This window comes from Acanthaster planci, linkage group LG09 (assembly GCF_054643075.1).
Source record: "Acanthaster planci isolate LZ-2023a linkage group LG09, COTS_SCS, whole genome shotgun sequence".
Classification (NCBI taxonomy): domain Eukaryota; kingdom Metazoa; phylum Echinodermata; class Asteroidea; order Valvatida; family Acanthasteridae; genus Acanthaster; species Acanthaster planci.
This window is the reverse complement of record NC_141785.1, coordinates 7993595-8007366: the sequence shown is the minus strand read 5'-3', so window position 1 is coordinate 8007366 and position 13772 is coordinate 7993595. Positions and strand designations below refer to the sequence as shown.

Below are 13772 nucleotides of genomic sequence, written 5' to 3'. Positions count from 1 at the left end.
TAAGGGGAAAAATGGGACTTGACGTGCCCTTTGGTAATGTGATTCTTGGAAAAGTTACTCGGTGACAGTCCAGACATGGCATCAATAAAGCTCAATTTAGCTGCGTTAAAGTCTCGCAAAAATAGTAAATTGGAATGCAACATAAGACAAAGCAAAGTCACCCACTTAATCCCAACAGATGACACATCACAATAAAAAAGAGACAATGCTAACGACCAGTCTTCATTGTGGTTGAACATGTACTTCAAAAATGTAGAAATAATTCAATCTCAATCTGAAAATGGAAGCTTTCAATTTCTGAAGGCAGCAAGCATGCTGGGAGTACGAATGATTACATAAACATCACGAATACAAAATCATCACATTATGTCTTGAATAGTACACAGCGGGTTCACTAATAATAAATGTCAGCTTCGACAATTAAAATTGAACTTTATATCAGCTTCATAGCAATTGAAATTTCTTCAAGCTGAAACCAACAATTAAAAAAGCTTTCCTGTTTTGTTCATTTGAAAAACCTTATGAGTATATCTTAACAAATTTACAGGCATACACATATTTGATATGGGCATTTTAAAAAAACAGAAAAACAATTTTCAAAAATCATCGGGAATTCAGAAAACTGTCAGAAACATATCCAACACCTCAGTATTTTTTCAGACCACCAAACATACAACCTTTTAATTTCAATTTTATATTATTGCGGAAAGAAAATACTTTTCTTTTATATGTGATACGTCAGTACTGTGATCAAACATTCCATAAATTTATACTGAATACCCCTAAAGTATTTACATTCATATCAAATAAATGTTCAGCGGTAAAATCTCACTTGGTGGGTTTTAATTAGGGCAAGACTAAGTGAACTAAAAAAGTTTAAAACACTTCCCTTTTTGATCTTTTTGAACACTTCTGCTACTCAAACATTCCATAAAAAATTAAGGATTGTATTAACAAAAAGACATATAAATAGAATTATTAAAAAGCATCATATGCTACAAATAATATTTTGTAAATTGAAAACTAAAATGTTTGGCACACCCAAGGAATAACAGAACAATGTTAGAAATGAATGCATATGTATCACTCTCATATACAATATCAGCGTTTCTTGCTCAATACTGACCTTGAATTTCAAACTTAAAAACCTTGCATATTTCTGATATAACATTGAGATTATTGATTATTTTGCAGTACAAGTGGTAGAGGATGAATGCTATCAAAGGTGAGCTATTTTAGCACCTCTCTGAAATTACTGCTCAGTACTTGCTCAGCAAGCTTACATTTCCACCTCTGCTTCTTCAATGTCATTGTTATTGATGAGGATTTTTGGAACATCAGTGCTTGACTCCTGACCTGTAGTCTCCGCATCACCTGCCTGTCTGTCCTCCATCATCATCTGTCCGCCCCCACTGCCCTTGGTCTCTCCAGCGCTATTGCTGTTGTTGCGGCTGATAGGCTGGCCTGGCGGGGACATGGCAATAGTGGCCGGGACCGCGGGGCCCGCATTCAGGTCCGGGCGGCACAGCGACGCGATGTCGTGGCCCAGCTCAATCAGCTGGTGGCTGTCCGTGCGGACGCAGGTCATGCGCTCCCGCTGCTTGAAGGGCTCCTTGCGCGTGGCCATGAGGACGGGCCCCGAGTAGCTCCTCCGGCGCTGGTCATCCTCTAGGGGCGTCTCCTCCGGTATCGGACTGTCCACGCGCGCCGGCGGGGACAGCGAGGGGGTCAGGCTGACAGAGTGTCCCCTCTGGTCTTCGCCAGTCACTGCCAGTGTTGCCTCATCTGCAGGGGGCAGCTCCTGCTTCGGTTTCTCCAGAAATTCCCAAGTACTTTCATCCTGGGGTTCAGGGGATGGTTTCACATTGTTCTTGCCGCGAAAAAGAAATGAAAACCTGCAAAAGAGGAACAATACAGGGCAACTGTAATACTATCATCTCCCATAACTCACTACCTAATCAAGTAAACACTGGTGCACAAACCAACAAAAAACATATAAATGGAAAGGCACAGACGTAGTCAAGATTCAAGACCAGGAGCAAGTACAGCCCACACAAAAGTTGCTTCCACTATGAGCCTCGAGCTGGACCCAGAGAGGGCACAATTTTCTTAGAAATGGAGGCCCCTTTGGTTGGATCTGAACTTCCCTGGTTCACGAGCAACTATGAAATGCACACGGTATGGTCGCATCACTACCAACAAAATGAACACTCCTGACAAATATGGCTCTTTTCAACCGATGAAGGGGGGGGGTTTCTGCTCGAGGTGGATAGTAAGTGATTGTCCACTACGGTACAACAATGACATAACTATAGGGAGGGGGATGGCACAGGAGAGGTAGCCCCCCTCTCCAGGTGCTTCCACAGAAATACGCAACTGCTATACTACGTTAAAGTTGTGCTGTGATTAAGGCATGCAAAATAAGTAAAAAGTAAAAACAAATGACACAAGTGAACATTGTCACTGGAGTAGAACCATAATGGACATCCGACACTTACAGTGAAAACCAAGACTGCGAGAAAGGGGGTTTTGGGCAGTGGCTCAGGCTTTCCACTGTAGCACGTCAATGTCAAGAGCTTGAAGCCACAGCCACAAAACACGCTAAATGGAGTTCCAGGCCCAATTCAACCACAGCTTGGGTGACAGTGACCATTTTAGTGAGAAGCCTGAAATAGCTGTGGTTTAATGTGGTTACAACTCAACGAAATTTATGTGCACCCGGCACCGTCACAAGGGGTGGAGGGGTTGGGAGAGATTTGGAAACCGTGATACCACCCTCTTCTTCGTTTTTTCGTCGGCAAACTCCTTGTCCTCTGAAAAAAATCACATGACTGACGGCAAAAAAGGTCACTGTGAACAGTGTCCCTATTGTAAGAATTTTGCCCTGTTCAGTCTATTCAAACAGAACCCCCTGGTGTCAGATAATTTCCACAACAGACATCCCCTCCCCTTAAACTGTGCATAACATGAACATTTACCGTGGCACTACGTAAATCATGCCTTCTGCTCATTAGCCGATGGATCAGTCTCAACGGTGCAGAATGATTTTCTAAGTGGGGGGCAGCAGTTGTGAGAGCATCACACATCAGCCATTAAAAAACCAATCAATGACCACCCTGCCCCGCTGCCAAAAGTGGGAGGGGGGGTGTTCTGCCACCAGTGCTTAGTCTACAGACAGGACTCGCACACACCAACAAAGCTGACCAGTACAATGACAAACACATCCAGCATGCTGTTAGCTGTTTGGGTCTCACCTCTGCCGTTACAACATTCCTCACTGGCCCATTCCTTTGTCAGTCACCATTAAACGGGTTTACAAAGATCACAGGAGAAAAAAGTAAGTTACTAAAACTAGGTTTTTATCAAGGTAGAAGACAGTGAGTCAACCATGATGCCAAAGGCGTAAAAGATAGCTGTGTGGCCCCTCAAAGGATCTCCTTTGGGAAAGACATATTGTATGTAATTGACGTGTGCACAAATTGCAGAAACTAATTTTCATCAGAATGTGCACAACCAAGTCACATCTTTGAATGGGGGCTGAGCACACAGCAGCAATGGCATTCCAGTGTCTACTGTGTCTCTTTCTGGGGTATTTTGCGCAGGACTTGTTCTTCTCCTCCTCCTCCTCAGATGTACTTAATGAAGATGATTCCAGTTTCGCTGTAACCATAGCAACAATGTAACCATTTGTTTTGTCCATAAAAAGTTTTGTGGGATTCATCTGAGGCTCTCTAGGCTTTTGCTCCCACTTCTGATTTTGACACTTCCCTCCTTGTCTAAAAGCTAACACCAAGGCAGAACCAAGTTAAGTTAATCTCAGGAAACACGAAAATGCAAAAGTAAACAGTTGCCAGATTAAACAGGGCTGAGGTTACTTATCCTGTCATGTTATCCTGTAGTTTATCACATAGCTTTTTAGTTTCTTTCACATGGAATAACTGAAACTGTTTCTATTCCCCCCTGGATGGGATACCAGTCTATCACACCTTGCTCCATAGCTACCACCTGTAACTGTTTATGCTCCTGGATGGAGAGGGGCCAATCAGGGTAAAGAGGCTTGCCTGAGGCCACAACTTTTGGCAAACAGCTGGATTCAAACTCCTGACCCCTCTGATCTGTTTGCTTGACAAACCTTAAGCACCCAGCCACACTCCTCCAAAAAAGGGCAAGAATGAACTATACAGTAAATAAAAACATCAAGTTGTCACCTCTGGACCCTAGCATCTCAGGTACTTTAGTTGAAACCTTCCTGAATAAATATTCCACTCTGCAGGAGAGCCAATGTCACACCCTTTGCGCATGTACTTCACCCTCCAAGGGATATTAAAATAATAATGGCATGGATGGGCTCTACCTTGCTCAATCCTGCAACATCCTTCAAAAGAAACATTCTTGGGGATTTTGAAAGCTCTAAAAAGAGGGGTTAGCAGAATGTTGCAAATAACCACTCACACAGATCACTCAAAACTCCAACAAATTTACACAATTGTAAGCTTGTAAACTTTGCTCAAGCAGGCATGCTATTTTTGAACACTCGGATAAAATGTACTCACTAAAGAGTAAAACATTGTTCTACTGGAGCGCAAGGCTAACACATCTTGCACATGTGTGAAACACTGGGGCAACACATGGTCACACTAGATCAGATATGTGACAAAATGGCAACACAGGCCAGAAGTTTAGCATTTGAACAAAAATATTTGGAAAGACACAGTGAAACTTATTTAAGAAGTAAGCTGGTTCAATATTTAAAACAACCTAAGGCTATTCAAGAAAACAGCACATGTGTGAGTCTGCATAAGACTGTGCTTATGAGGTGGACCTTACACGTGCATCTGGATGACCTCAGACACCCTCCATTTTGGACATGTGCTATTAGAATACTGAACTGGCTCAATGTGAAAGTTAAAGTGCATATAAAGTGTCTCTCTCAGAGGGGTTAATGATGCAATCTGTTTCCCTTGAATAGGCTGCTTTTGGAATTCAGGGCGAATTCCCTAAATTATTGTCTTGCAATTAATCATCTCTGCTTCATTGAGCATCAGCAAAAGTAAATGGATAACTAATGCTGTTTGGCATCATTATTATTTCACAGAGTCAATTTCAGTGAACTTCATTTACATGTCGGCCATATTGACTTGAATTGAATAAGAGTCCATTACACATAATGAAATGTTAAGCCATATTCAAACAATTTCAAGTGATCCATGGAACCCAACATAGTCTGACAATACCCACAGATTGTGTTGAACAATATAGGTTCAGGGAATGCGATTGAATACGGCTTTAAATAAGGTCTACTGCGCATGTCCAAAAACAATTGAGCACACGATTTACCTGCTTACAAGTAAACATCACCCTCAAAAGTCAACAGATGAATGTTGACTTTTCAACGATGCACTGTACAAACTGGCCTCTTTGGATTAACCTCTTGGTGGTGCTCTTTAATGTGAATGGCACCCATACGTTTATTTTGAGACAAGCTTCTGTCCTTCATTCGATATGCTTTGGTTTTCCCCAAGTCACTGTATTCCCAGTGTTGTCCAAGAGCCTGTGAGAATGATTTCGGCTTGCATGGGTGGGACCCAAATCTGTGATTTCAAATGTCATAGATTTGGTACATACAGTTTCTTGATGCCAGATGGCTCTCCTTTATTCTTGGAGTTGCTTCTTGCTCGCTTTTGGTCAGCCTCTGTCAACTGGACATCAACTTCCTTGGGTCTGGGGTTAAAAAAACCACCAAGAACAGAACTGTATATGAGGATTGCGGCAATATGTATTGATGCCCCTGATTGGCAGGTTTATATTTCTTGTGAATTTATCTATATTCCCTAAGATCAACAAGCAATCACATTAGGCTGCATACTATTGTCTACAAACTCCAAGCAAAAATAGTAAAGGGTGTGGTGATTTGAAATCAACTGGTACTTTCGGTTTGCACCTCCATGACCTGAGTTTTGAATTCCCCTGCACTTCAGTCCCTCTCAATTTCTTTAGGTTTTCAATGGAATGCCATTGCCCCTCCCAACAATAAAACTAGGCATGTCTTCATCGTCTTCTGTCTCTGCTTCTTCAAGCCACCAAATAACTTTGTCTTTCACCAAAAAGAATTAAAGAAACCTACTCATTAAAAACAAAGAAGACACTCAGATTTGTTTTCCGCAATACATTACACAGACTCGCAAAAGAACAAAAATTTTGATGTTCACTCATGAATCCCACTTGAATACAAAAATATGCTTCCAATGCAAACGAAACTCTGGCAATATCTGACTCAATTTGTTGTATGTCACACTAAAGAGCCCTTTTCTCAAACTGCTTTCCTTCTGAATTGCTGAGCCTCTCTATTTCAGACTTGTAAAATACCACACTTGCTGCTATCTGCCTTCTGACTACAGTGACCTGAAATGTACTGAGAAAGATGCTGCAGGGATCACAGTGTCACGCCCCCTGATACTTTAGCTTTCGTAGTGGTTAACAAAACCGTTAAACAATGGGGTTTCCAGCTACGGATGGACTCCCGCTTACCTGTACTGCTGCAGTTCGTCCTCCAGCTCCATCACGTCCAGCTTGAGCTCGTCCCGTTCTTGCAGGACAGTCTGGAGCTCTAGCAGTGTGAAGCGGGGTCTGTCAGGATCGCTGAGGTCAATGATCTCCTTGCCTGTCAAGTCGATGGTCACCTGGAAATATTATGACCAATGCTAAATTTAAGAAGACTCCAACCGAACACTACTATGTTCACTGAGTTTCACGGAGCTCTTCGGCAAGGTATAATTTTTGTTCTTATTTCTTTGCACATAATCAGGCTTAATGAAGAGAAGTTACCAGGAAAAGGTTTTCTGTAATGCGTGCACATTAGTTTAGTTAATTTCTCTCAACTGATTCTAAGCACACAGTAGAGCTAACAGAATTTACTTTGCAAACCAAATAGCAGGACAGAAGCTCTTTTAGGAAATGCTTGAATCTCATTCACTGAACAACGTACTACCGGTCAAAACATGTCCTACTTTGAATTGAAGTTCTCTCGGTTTTTATTTCCCCTAAACTGATCCAGTCTACCACTGGCTGAAGTGATACTGGGGCTGTGTTAAGATTATGGCTGCATCTGAATTGTATTGTGACTTTGGCTCACTTTTTGCCATTAGGGTACCATGGCGACTAGCTTAAGCCATAGTCCATTTCAGACACGGGCAAGCCCTACTTAATCTACAATAAGTTCTTACCATATTTCCCATGGGTACATTCTCCTCGTTTGCCTCGCCATCCAGGGCGTCGCCACCGTCGTCCGCGCTCTTCTGCTGTTGCTCGACTATCCCCTGGTGCTCGGTCAGCGTCTGCTGCTGCTGCTGTTGCTGTTTGTCCATCGCTGTCAGCTGCGACTGCAGCTGGGACTTCTCCTGGATAAAATTCTTAGCCATGCTGTTGAGGAGTTCATTCTTGCGGCGCAGGTCGGCTGTGACCTTGGCCAGCCTGTCGACGTGCTGCTGTAGCTGTGACCACAACAAAGAATCTGGAATAAACTCAGACCTTGAATCCGTCATTCCCAATAATTTTAGCAAGGACACACCTTAAATGTCACACAATCTCATAATGTGCATGAAAAAGCCCCACAGAAAGTAACAGTGGCTGGGCTCTACCTCCCTGTGAGATTTGGAAGGATCTTGGAAGTTTAAGATTAAGTGACCTTGACTAGCTGTTAAACATAACACTCTGCTGCAGTAAGAATCAAAGGATAGCATTACAAACTTGAAAATTTTACAAAATTTACAAAAGTCATTATAAGTCATCACAAGTCATAATAAGTCATTACACGTCATCACAAGTCATCATAAGTCTAGGTAACATGTCATTACAAGTCATAAGATGTCATCACAATTTATCACACGTCATCATAAGTCATTACAAGTCATCACAAGCCATCATAAGACACCAGAATTCATCACAAGTCATCAACAGTCATTAATGAGTCATCATAGGTCTAGATCACAAGTCCATCTCAAATCATACATGTAGTTGAAAGTCATAAGATACTCAAAAGAATGGAACCTGCCATTGCCCTTCTCCCTTTTACTGGTAAATGGCTTGTGGCTGACTCCATTTTTCACTCTGCTAAACCATACTTACAGCCTCCACCTCCAACGTCCGCGTGGCTATCTCATCATCCTTGGCTCTTATGGCGTCCCTCTGCTTATCCACTGTCTCCTTCAACTGATAGAGGACCTGCAAGGCCTCCTGCTCTTGGGCTGCAGCGAGGAACGAAAAAGACAGATCACCATCACTGCCACTCTAGTTATTGCTACAATCTCAAGAATTTCATGGCCACAGTTGTTGTCACTGTCATGAGAGTGACCTGAGGGCAGATCCAGAACCATATTTTTGGCAGGGGGGAACTTGTTTCTTTGGGGGGGGGAGACTAATCAGAATTTTTTTCACGTAACCTTTTACGGCCCTTTTGGGGGTGAAGCTACAATTTAGGGCTTTTTGGGGAGGAAGGGAAATAAAAAGTCCAAAAGATTTGTTACTCTTTATGTTTGATCCTGACACACAGATCCAACCTTCTTGTCAGCACGGTCAGGATTCTCATCACTGTCATCATCATTAAGGTAAATGAGAAAGAAGTATGACAGATACTTGAACGCCAGTCTCCGTGTGCTCAGCACCCATGTTCAAGTTTTGTGCAGATTCAGATGAAAAGTGGCGTGTAATCCATTTTACAAGTATCCATTTCACTGCATGCTACATGTAGCAAAAACGGCTCACACGAAGCCACATGCATGTAGCGCATCCTGCACTTATGCTGGTACAGAGTCAATGGATGGGAGAAGGGAGGGACCTGGCTGACAGATTGGGGAGGGACAAGGTGAACGATTCCATGTCCCTAACTCCATTCTGATACCTTTCTCCTTGTCAACTATGCCTTCCTTCTCACTCAGCTGTGCCATCAACATGTTGTTCTGCTGTTCCAGTCTCTTTGCCACTGTCATCCAGTCATGTATTTCTTTCTGCCTCTGTTCATCGAGTTGTTTTACATCCTACAAGTTAACACAAGACATGGAAAATATAGTTCTAATGAACACAAAGGAGTCTTCACAAAATCTGTAAATAAAAGCAGTTCCCCCACTGTCTCCTTTGTATCTTTTATTTCACAGCTTTATACACACTTTCATTTCAAAATACCCACATGCAACCATCCTCTCTCTCCGTCTCCACCGGGCACCCCTGAGCATTGTGCTCATGGCTATATACACCAAGATGGTCTCATCGACACACTTGCCATTATAAGACGCAGGTTTTCATCTGAGGCGACCACACTTGCGTGCTTGGCCAACTGCAGCTGCTCCTGCAGTTGCTGCAGCTCGCCGATCCCTTTCTCGCGCTGCTTGATGCACAACTCCAGTTGCTCCAAGACCCGCACCACCTTGGGCATCAGCTCCACCACCAGGTCACTCCCAACAGCATTGATGAGTTTCTCCAAGTCTTTCCCAATATCAGCAGCCCATTCATAAACCTCAATCACAGTGATTTCTGCCATGTTTGTGCTAGGCCTTAGCTTATATAGATACAAGTGTGACCTCACATTTAAAATGGGGATATAATAGAGCCTGAAGGAGCCACTAATTGGAAGAAATCTCGTCAGAAAAGAGTTAATTTGTAATTTGCAGTTTCACCTTGGTTCCACACTCTGCAGAGATTTCCACAAGTTCAGTGTTATCAGATTAGACATATTCAATTGAATTACAAACTCGGCAATGCGGGACTTGTTGAACTTGAGCTTCATTGTGCATGATTGAGGTCTTCATTCCTGCCAAGAAAGAGATGTTCCTTTACCAGCTGTCTCAAGAAAAATCGTAGATTAAGAGCACAGAGCAGTAAAGCCAGACACTGAAAATGCAACTTAACTGACTTGCAGTTGTAAGACAATCAAACAAATTAAGAAACCAATTTCAGACGTCAATGAAAACCTCACGAGTCACGTTTATTAGGTTGGCCGTGTCCGAATTGATTGGCTATGGCTAGCAATAACACGAGAACCTAAGGAAGTCACAGAATATCGGCGGCAGCCGTTTCACGTTTTGTGTGCTATAGCCGGCCGTAGCCAAGTTTACCGACACGACCGGCCAGCCTCAGTCGCCTTTTCAATGTCATGTGACATCACAGAGCGCAACATGGCGGCGGTTCTGTTGTGGGCCCGTCGATAGCGAGTGTGAGGCCAACCCCTTAAAAATCGTGGAATTTGTCGAGTCGCAGGACTCGGACAGCGTCCGATTTTCAGCATGGGGAACAAGGACAGCAGGCCCTCGATAATCCCCTACGAAGATGCCATCAGAAGAGGTTTGTTGCCGTGTTTGCCGTGTCGATTTTGACTCGGGGGTGTAACACAAATTGACGCAACAATCATTGACAGTCATGACACTGTGCGTGCTGTGTTGCTTGGCGCATGGAGGTAGAATCACATGCTTGACGTGACATAGGCCTACATGTAGGCCCACTTACTTGACGTGATAGGCCTAAGTCATCTTCATGTTTGCAGCACCACGCCTGTGGTAATGTGTGAGTTGGGCCCCATGGTTGGGCCTAAGCCCTAAGTACATTTGTGCTGCAACAATTACATAAATTCTCACATGGATTTTTTTGGTTTGAGCTCGATTGCTAAACCACATGTAGGCCTATAAACCCGGGGAAAATGTTCTATCCTGCAGACAACAATTGCAATGTTTTATTCCTCCATGGTCTGGGTCTGTGCCCCTAGTGCACAAACCTAGGCCTATGAGACTTGTATAAAAAACCCTAACAAATTCCCAACATTCCTAAGCATTTTCTAAGTAAACTCTTCAGAATTTTTGAAGCTGAAGTTCTCTTTTTAGGACGTTATCAATTTCTGATGGCAGTTATAACATTTTACTGGAAAATAAGTGTTGTCTAAAGGGCCTATGGAACTCTTTCTGAACTGAGTAATATCTGGTGAATATTTGGAAGAAATATTAGGATGGAGTACAGTTTTAGTGTACACTCAAAATACAAAAGATGTTAAAATATTCTAGAGGTTTAACATTTTTGCTTAATGCAATCTGGCATTCATTTTTGTTGTGAATGATGCCTGTTACATATGAGTAGGATTACTGATTTTGTCCCCTTCAACATCCATGTACTTTTTGAGAAAAGGTAGATTCTATAACAATAAGCATTGCTTGTTTTCAGTGCCCCAACATCAGTCTACATTTTTACATACATGTACATGTAGGTTGGACCATATAATTATGTTGTTGAACTATATAATTATGCATACCTGTATGAAAGTTCCAGTAGGTGAAGGCAGCCTCTATAAAGTTTGGCTAAACGTTTAAACGGTGTGGGAATATTTTGTAAATGTTTTTCAAACTAAATGTAAATTCCCACCGTTAATAAGAATGCCTGCAGGGGACAGCATTTCTGTCACTTTGGTGACATCCGGTGCTCTTCAATGTATTTATTTCATGTAGGATTTTAATCCAACTGTCAAGTTGCACAAGTGAAGCCATAAAACAAAGTTTGGTCAGTGTACTAAGTGTGCTAATTATATCGAAATGCCAGTTTGGTTTCTGGACAGTTTCGGGAATATAACACAGTGTTTTATGTTCATGCAGTTTAGTGAGTTAAGTAATTAATAAAAAATACAGTACATGTATGTACCAGACATGAATTATGCAGTGTTCTGCTGCTGTCCTGCATCAATAAGTTTGTGCTGACTTGCGATATCCTTTCTGTATGCGCGAATCATAGGCACGCTTTTTGATAATAGACACCAAAATAAAAAAGAGCAAATGTAAGAACTTTAGTAGATCTATCTTGTATAAAGTCTTGAATATTTATTACAATTTGATTTACAAAGGAGAAAAAATAGAGAGATGGACTCACATTTACTGGCGTTCACAGCGCAACAGTGACATAATATCAAATACATGCCAATGTTGTCTTATCTTGGACAAGTGGGTATTCTGTTAACACCTGACAGTTACTCCTTCTGAAATTAGAGCCCCAGTACATGTTTATGGTTTTTAATGGTTAAACTGTAGATTTTCCAAGGGTAAGTGCTTCTTTTTCTTCCTGATGTTTCCAAATGATCTAATCAACCCACGTCTCTCTTTCTTAGTTACTGAGGAAGAATTCAAGCGGATTAGGGAGGCTTTTAAACGATACTCCACCCCCGCTGGGTACATGAGCCGGCCCGTCTTTGTGAAAGATGTACTTGGAGATGGGATGCCACCAAAACTTGGAGAGGTGAGAAAACATCTGGTTCTGCATTTTGGTTTCAAATTACAGTGGAATGCCACTGTAAGGAACATGACGGGGTCCACGCTAAATGTTCGGTACACTGGTCTTTTGGTATAGCGAAACGTTTCGTTGCCATGTTGAATAGCTCCCTCTCTTGTCTAACTAAATTGCCCCCTCTTGTGATACTATGATTCGCTGTTTTCGTGATGTTTTGCATTCACGTTTGAGGTTTCTAGAAATGTATCTGTTAATTATTTTGGGTTTTTATTAAATCTTGAGTTAGAAAATTGAAATTTACATGTAGTTTATCCTGAAAGTCGTGAAGCTACCTCTCAGGATCGATCTCTGATACATGCTGTGGGGAATCTCTGTTGATTTGCAACCACATAATGTTCGGTAGGTTTGTGCACAAAATATTGGGAGCCAAGGACAGTGTTTGGTACAGCCAAATGTTCGGTATAGCAGTGTTCAGTATAGCAACGCTCCACTGTATTCATCTCCAGTGGAGACGCTTTTTTGAAGGTTCTAGAACTTCAGCCTTGCGTTGCTTACTGAATGCATCCCGAAAAGTTGGAAAGCTGTTGACCTTGGAAAAGCATAAAGGAGGATACGTAAGTCATCACTAGAGTGTAGAAGATAAATATTGTCTAGAAACCAAAGATCGTATAGTGCCGCGAAGCGGTGCAAGATGGCGAACTTCACCGTGAATACACATAAAACGTTGTAATCGCATAGGCGCCATTTGAGCAAGCAATGCGCGTGCGCAATGCACATTAATGCATACGCGCAGGCGCCACGGCAGGCACGTGCACCTGGTGAGCCTGCGCCTAAGCATTACCGTAAACTACGCAGGTGTATCGCTTGCTCAGATGGCGCCCATGGTAATTACATCTTTTTGGCAGAGTTATCCATCTTGCACCTTCGGCGCTATACGATCTTTGCTAGAAACCATTTAAAATACCTGGTATCATGAGTTAAAACTGGCTGTGGCTGATGGACAGTTGTTAAGAAATGCTGGCTGCCGAGCAACCTGCCCCCTCCCGGATGTGCCATTGCTGTCAAGGTGTTGTAGTTAAAAACTGCAGTGTATTTGGAATAGATCTTATTCAAGTTCCATTTGGAATTGATTAAAAATTTACCCCACCAAAAAAAATGATATTTTAACAAAGATGTGGACAAATGTACTTGTGAAGAGGGTTTCATCTAGGATTACAATATTTTAGAAATTGACACCCTTTGTTGCTATCTTGGGCCATGTATGGTATTTCCACTTGGGTCAATATGCCAACCATTGTTATAGATTTACATGAAAGTGAGGGCTTGTAAATTTTTGAACAAGCAAAAACTGCCTGTCCAAATTCATTCTTGCCTGTCCTCAGGACAGGTTCTTATGAGACGCTACTTGTTAACTGTAAACTTAATTGTTACTGCAAGTGTGGTTATATCCTCATCAAGTTAGTTTTTGGAAGTTAATATTAGGGTATTGGAACAGGGGATAAAAAAATTGGAAGTTTCCCATT

At 42.2% G+C, this 13772-nt stretch overlaps 2 protein-coding genes across 4 annotated transcripts in view; one reads left to right on the top strand and one right to left on the bottom strand.

Annotated features, from left to right (window-relative positions):
• Positions 1-221: 221 nt before the first annotated feature.
• Positions 222-10011, bottom strand: LOC147798078 (RILP-like protein 1). 2 transcript variants are annotated; one of them, XM_087140901.1, is made up of 7 exons: positions 9669-10011; positions 8897-9032; positions 8125-8243; positions 7224-7490; positions 6529-6680; positions 5626-5721; positions 222-1895 (listed from the first exon to the last, which is right to left on the bottom strand). In XM_087140901.1, exons 2-7 carry the CDS (start codon positions 8982-8984, stop codon positions 1280-1282), a joined length of 1338 nt encoding a protein of 445 aa, XP_086997027.1. In that variant the 5' UTR covers positions 8985-9032; positions 9669-10011; the 3' UTR covers positions 222-1279. The 2 variants fall into 2 exon arrangements, with proteins under 2 accessions (XP_086997027.1, XP_086997026.1); XM_087140900.1 differs by lacking the exon at positions 9669-10011 and adding an exon at positions 9275-9656.
• Positions 10012-10139: 128 nt separating this feature from the next.
• LOC110986285 (ubiquitin carboxyl-terminal hydrolase 32-like) overlaps positions 10140-13772 on the top strand; it is a 49950-nt gene continuing 46317 nt past the window's right edge. For both annotated transcript variants that reach the window (XM_087140899.1, XM_087140898.1), the window contains exons 1-2: positions 10140-10332; positions 12131-12258. In XM_087140899.1, the coding sequence (XP_086997025.1) occupies positions 10275-10332; positions 12131-12258 (186 nt within the window). In that variant the 5' untranslated portion in view covers positions 10140-10274. The remainder of the gene's footprint in view (positions 10333-12130; positions 12259-13772) is intronic.

Bases quoted from the DNA above. Each gene is read 5' to 3' on its own strand.
- LOC147798078 (XM_087140900.1), bottom strand. From the start codon at position 9,532: ATGGCAGAAATCACTGTGATTGAGGTTTATGAATGGGCTGCTGATATT. The intron at 9,033-9,274 runs GCAAGTGTGTCG...GTTAACTTGTAG, and splicing joins AAAACCTGCGTCTTATAATG to GATGTAAAACAACTCGATGA. The intron at 8,244-8,896 runs GTATCAGAATGG...TCCTCGCTGCAG, and splicing joins CATAGTTGACAAGGAGAAAG to CCCAAGAGCAGGAGGCCTTG.